The following is a 5,639-nucleotide window of genomic DNA, read 5'->3' as shown; positions in this document are numbered from 1 at the left end:
GCCTTGCAGCAGCCAGAGCCCCGCTGACACAAAAACCAGGGGTATCTTTAATTCTGCCAGCCAAGCGGGTGCTTGGAGGGAAGGGCAGCTGGTGCGGTCTCCAAAGGGTTAATTATCAGGCGTGCTGTGGGTGGCAGAGCCAAGCTCCAGGGAGCTCTGCGGTGTTGGGAGGGCTCTGCTTTACCCCAGCAGAGCTGGAAGGGGAGAGGGGCCACGGAAAGGAGCTGTGGGGCGGGCAGCTGTCAGGTGCCTGTGGGATTTCAACACCCGTTCCCACCTAAATGAACACATAGAGCTGGCAGGGGCCACCGGTGGCCCCTGAAATCCCACCACCAGGTACTGGGATGTCTCCTCCCACATGCTGGAAGCACTGGGCAGGTGCACGAGTTGCACTGGGACATGCAATCCCAATGGAGGAGGCAGCCAGAAACGTGTCCGGCTGGCTCCGGCATCAGCTTCCTCATCTGCTGGGGCTGTGTGGCCATCGAGGACTCCTGGCCCTGCTGCCCGACGTGGTGGTGGAAGGGGCAGTGGGGTTGCTCGCTCTCCTGACCTCTTTGGAGAGGGTGGCTGCTCCCAATCCCTGTAGAGAACCAACTGCTGCAGAAGAGCCCGGCTGGCTGCTTTCATCACCGCTGGTCTGTCTGTCCTTCCCTCTGCAGAAGCCCTCAGCAGTGGAAATGTCTGAGATGTCTGAGAGGTCCAAGCAGAACGTCGCTCATGGGCTTGCCTGGTCTTATTACATTGGGTACCTAAAAATAGTCCTGCCACGTACGTAGCTGGTTCCCCGCATTACCGTGCCTGCAGATAGAAATAGCTCCTAATAACAACCCTCCCACTTTTACAGTGGCAGCAGGGGAGCGGGGAGCGAGGCAGAAGGCAGCTGCGCTCACGCCAGGCAACTCTGCCCGATGTTTTCTTCCACCAGGGCTGAAGAAGTCGATGGAGGAGTTCAGCAGAGCCAACCCCACCGTGCTGACGCACAGGGAGACCTGGAAGCTCCACATCTTGGTCCCTCTGAGCTGCGATGTCTATGATGACCTGGAGAAAGCTGACAGCAATATCCAGTACCTGACAGACCTCACTGAAACCACCCTGACCCGAGCTGGCACCAAAAAAAGGGTCTACAAACACAGCCTCTACGCCATCAGGGATGAAGGCAACAAGGTACAGAGTGCAGCAGTGGGGAGAGCAGCCAGCATGCATCAACCCAAAGGCCTTCCTGGCCTCAGATCCTGGCCCAGAAGTGGCCGTAAGGGCGGGACAGTGTCCCCTCTCCTCTTAGATACCCCCAGCATTCAGCAGGCTTCTGCAAGATGGAGAGGTCCTGTCCGTGCCGGCCATCTGCACCCCCTCCTCCTGGCTGCCTCCTCCCAGGCTCAGCCCTTGCAGGGATGTTGGGCTCACTTAACCCCTCCTGGAGTTGATTTAAGTCCAGAAAACAGCAGAAAACTGAGCAGAAAAAAAGCAGATGCGGGGTCCAGAGCATCACTTCCCATGGGATGAACAAATATTTCCTTTTGTTGTGAAGAGGCGCTTGAAAATGCCTGTGTCGGTCACTACAATTTGACTCCCTCCCCTTCCCCCAGTCACCTCTTTTCCGGGCTGACGAGCCCCACATCCCTCTGTCTCCCTCCACACCCCCAGGCAGACGGGCGGCCCCTGCCCCCCCCCCCCCCGAGGAGAACGCGCTGCTCCTGATGACACGGCCGCGGGATGGAGGCATCGCCTGAGCGATGCTTCTCGCCTGGGTCTTTTTTCTTTTTTTTTTTCCTCCTTCGATGGTGGCTGAGCACTGAGCTGCTGCTTTTAAAGCCCTGCCTGCAGGGACTCCAGAAGCTCTTCCTTGGCCCCGCTCCAGGGGTTTTTCCCGCTACGAGGCACTCGCTGAGGCTGCGTTTCATCTGCCGGTCTCCTGCTAAGCCGCTTGGCACCAAGCGAGCTCCAGCAGCTCTGCAGCCCGGACCTGTCCGGACCCACTGCCGTGTCGGCAGCAGAACCCGTCCCCCAGCTTGCTGCCCGGTTGCCGGTGAACACGCGCTGGCAGCGATGCAAGCTCCCAGCCTCAGCGCTGCTGCGGGAACTGCCCTCCATGGCTGGCAGCAATTCCCGGTACTCCGCATTTACTCAGGGATCCCGTCCCTCTTCCTGCTAATACACTTTATTAAACTTTCCAGTTTGCCCAGTATAAGACTTACTGGTAACCCTGCTCCTCCTTGGAACATTTATAGCCTTAACGAATCTCTCGTTTGTTTGAGCAGCCTCCTTCCAGCTGTGGGAATGCCAGCCTGTGTCCTCTTCTCCGCTCTCCTGCTCTCCATTAGATGCTCAGACTTCCCCTTCTCTAGCAGGAAAGCCACCAAGAAGGTGGGATCGGAGGCGGGACAGGGGCGTCTCCAGGGAGGACCAAACTCCACGGGGAAAATCACTCCCCAGTGCTGCCAAAGGCAGTGGCTGCACCCTGGGCCCCCACGGGAGGGAGGCAGCCCCCGAGCCCACCCGGCGCAGGGGCCACGGCCGTACCTGCCCACTGCCAGGCCGCTGCTCTGTCCCCGCTCCACACAGAACCAGCAGCCCTGTCCCGGGTGTCCAGCACACAGCACCAGTGCAGGGCAGGGCACGGAGCTGCCGAGGGGGTCTTGGGGGCTCTGCCCCACACCAGGATCCCCCGGCAGCCCTTCGCCAGGCGCTTGGTCCTCCTGCCCCCATCTCTTTTTCTTCCGTCCCTGCAGCTCTGGCACTGTGCGGTGGAGTACGCCACGCCGCTGCAGTCCCTCTACGCCATGTCCCAGGATGAGTGTGCCGCCTTCAGCCGGGAGGACCGCCTGGAGCAGGCCAAGCTTTTCTACAGGACGTTGGAGGAGATCCTGAAGGGCTCCAAGGAGTGCGCGGGCACCTACCGGCTCATCGTGTACGAGGGTGAGTGGGAGGGGAAGAGGGCAGGGGTGCCCAGCGTGGTGGCAGCGCTCCCGCAGCCTCTTGGGTGGCCTCGGAAGGGGGCAAACGAGGGGAAGCAGGCAGGATCCGTGGCTGATATCCCCAGTCACACAGGCGCGGGGGTCCCTGCCGCGGTGGGAGGAAGGAGCCGCTTCCCAACACAAAGGACTTCTCGCTGTGGGTCTCGGAGGACGGGGCAGGACGCTGGCAGAGCCGGTCCCTGCTGAAGTCCCCCGGGGCACCTGCGACAAGCAGCCCTCCGCTGGGGCACTAAGAACGCTCCGTGACCATTAAGCACAGCAGCGGGCTTCCTGGGGAAGGAGCAGCTCCCGTCGCTGCTGATCCTCCTGGGAGGAAGGGCTGGGGCTGTGGAGCCTTCCCCGGCACCGGGCCGGGTGCTGGCTCAGTCACCTTCCTCCTGACGGGGGATGAGGAGGAGCGAGTCTATCCCTTCTTCCTTTTAATTTCACTTCTCCTTACCTCTGCCCGGGCAGCAGGGTTTGAAAGCAGCTTGCTGCTGCTTGCTGAAAACGGATCTCAGTGTATTCCAGCAGAAATTCAACACTCACCCTGATGGGGAGAGGCATTTCTATCCAGCGAGGTAGTTCCCATCAAGCTTCCCAAGTGGTTTCCAAAAGGCACTGCCGGGAAACCAGCACATACTGCCTGTATTTTACTCTCTTTCCTGCATTTTCTGTTTTATTTTCGTTCCTCTGGCATGCTGAAAAGGAGGAATAAAGACCATATTTTGACTTCTCAGGGAGTTCTGCATACTTTGGGGCATCTCCCAGAGGCTCTGCTCCGTTCTCTGCCTCGGGCCAGACCAGCGAAGGTGGGGTTTGTCATTCCTCTGTTCCAGAGCCAGGTGAAGCGGAGACCCACTTCTTGTCCAAAAACATCCTCTGGCACCTCCGGCAGCAGCGTGACGAGGAGTACAGCGTGTCCGAGGGGCACCAGCCGCGCAGCCCGGCTGCCACCCTCAGCTCAACAGAGCTCAGCCTCCAGATGAGCGAGTCAGACCTGCCACAGCCCCTGCGAAGCGACTGCTTCTGAAGCACCAGCACCGCCCAGCCCCGCGCCACCGCCACGGGGCTCCAGTCCCCCGTCCCCAAGCCCCCTCCTCTTGCAGTAAGTGCTGCCCATGGCAGCAATCCTCAACACCCTGCAGGAACTACCCACCAAAAGCTCCCATGCATCGCTCAAACCACAGCCCTGTGACAGAGTTCCCATTTTCTTTGTTATACAGATCTCATCTATTTCAATCCATGGGTTTTTTTTAATCTGTTTTGATTATACCACATAAAGCGTTTCCCTCTGGAACTGGGGACTCGACCCCTTCCCTGGGCAGCCCCTTCCAGCCCCTGACAGCCCCAAGGGGAAGGAATTGTTCCCCATGGCCAACCTCACCCTGCCCTGGCACAACTTGAGGCCGGTGCCCCTCGTCCCATCGCCCCTTCCCTGGGAGCAGAGCCCGACCCCCCCGGCTCCCCCCTCCTCTCAGGCAGTTGTAGGGAGCGATGAGGGCTCCCCTCAGCCTCCTCTGCTCCAGGCTGAACCCCCCCAGCTCCCCCAGCCGCTCCCCAGCAGCCTGGGGCTCCAGACCCCTCCCCAGCTCCGCTGCCCGTCTCTGGACGTGTTCCTCCTGCATGTGGCAGGAGACGCGTACCCCTTGGTGCAGGGAGCAGGGTGCTGCGCCCCGGAGGTCTGGGCAGGTAGATGTGGGTCCTGATCACCCACCTTGTTTCACAGCAGCGTTCCCAAGGGTTCAGAGCAACCGCTGTGGGCACCTGCTGAGATTCAAGGTAAATGCATGGCATCAGGGCTGAGCTCAGCGACACGGGAGCGGGCAGAAGCAGCTGTGTGAGCAGCAAAGCCAGCACCACCACAGTCCCCGAGGGTTTGCTCCTTCAAATCTGCTGGGGAACCTCGTGGGGCACAAACACCGTCTTCTTCCTGATGCCCTGTTCCCTTCCCCTACGGACGCATCTGACCTTGCCCATCACTGCCTTCAGTCGGGTTGGGCGGAAGACGGCTGATAAGCTCAGCCCATATCATCAGGGGACAGGTAGAAAGACAGGCACAAGCCCAAGAGAAACCTGACAGCACAACCTTGTTCCAGCAGAAACCGTGCTGCCAGCCAAAGGCTCAGCTCCTGCCACTGCTCAAGGGCAAAGCCAGGGCCAAGCAACCAGCAAGGTGAAAAAGTCTTTGCTAGCAGAGCGAGTCGCAGGCAGAGCTGAATCAGAGGCAGGAAAATCCAACCTCAGAAGTGGAAGCTTGCTGCCCAAGCTGGCGAACAGAGGACAACCAGTTTCCCCTTGAGCTCCCCAAACAGCACAGAGCAGCTCAGGTTTTGCGCTAATTGCAGCATTCTGCATCAGACCTGACCCGGGGCTCCCCAGCTTCTGGGGCGGCCGAAGGCGCCGCAGCAGGACTTTTTTTGACGTCCTGGGTCATCCGTGCTGGGGCATGGCCTCGCTCCGTGCTGCCGTGCCATGGCTGCCGGCGGGAGGCAGAGATGTGCGAGGGGCACAGGCACTACCCCAATCTGGAGCCAAATGTGCAGGGACCGCCAGGCCCATGAGGGGTGATGAGCAGATTTAGGGGGCATCTTCAACCTCAGCCCCCTGAGCACACGCTGTAGGGGACAGGAGCGTGGGCCCAAGCCATCATGGAGAGGTGCCCGACACCGGGCTACGCGC

At 60.3% G+C, this 5,639-nt stretch overlaps 1 protein-coding gene across 1 annotated transcript in view; it reads left to right on the top strand.

Moving 5' to 3' along the window:
• The window catches only part of STING1 (stimulator of interferon response cGAMP interactor 1), a 9,741-nt gene extending 5,721 nt beyond the window's left edge, over positions 1-4,020 (top strand). Inside the window, exons 3-6 of the mRNA XM_009645196.2 lie at positions 590-771; positions 929-1,167; positions 2,733-2,919; positions 3,797-4,020. Coding sequence (XP_009643491.1) covers positions 590-771; positions 929-1,167; positions 2,733-2,919; positions 3,797-3,990 — 802 coding nt within the window. The 3' untranslated portion in view covers positions 3,991-4,020. The remainder of the gene's footprint in view (positions 1-589; positions 772-928; positions 1,168-2,732; positions 2,920-3,796) is intronic.
• The last annotated feature ends 1,619 nt before the right edge of the window (positions 4,021-5,639 follow it).

This window comes from Egretta garzetta, unplaced genomic scaffold, assembly GCF_000687185.1.
Source record: "Egretta garzetta isolate BGI_Z169 unplaced genomic scaffold, ASM68718v1 scaffold521, whole genome shotgun sequence".
Taxonomy (NCBI): domain Eukaryota; kingdom Metazoa; phylum Chordata; class Aves; order Pelecaniformes; family Ardeidae; genus Egretta; species Egretta garzetta.
The sequence above is the reverse complement of the archived record's forward strand: the minus strand, read 5'-3'. Positions and strand labels throughout refer to the sequence as shown.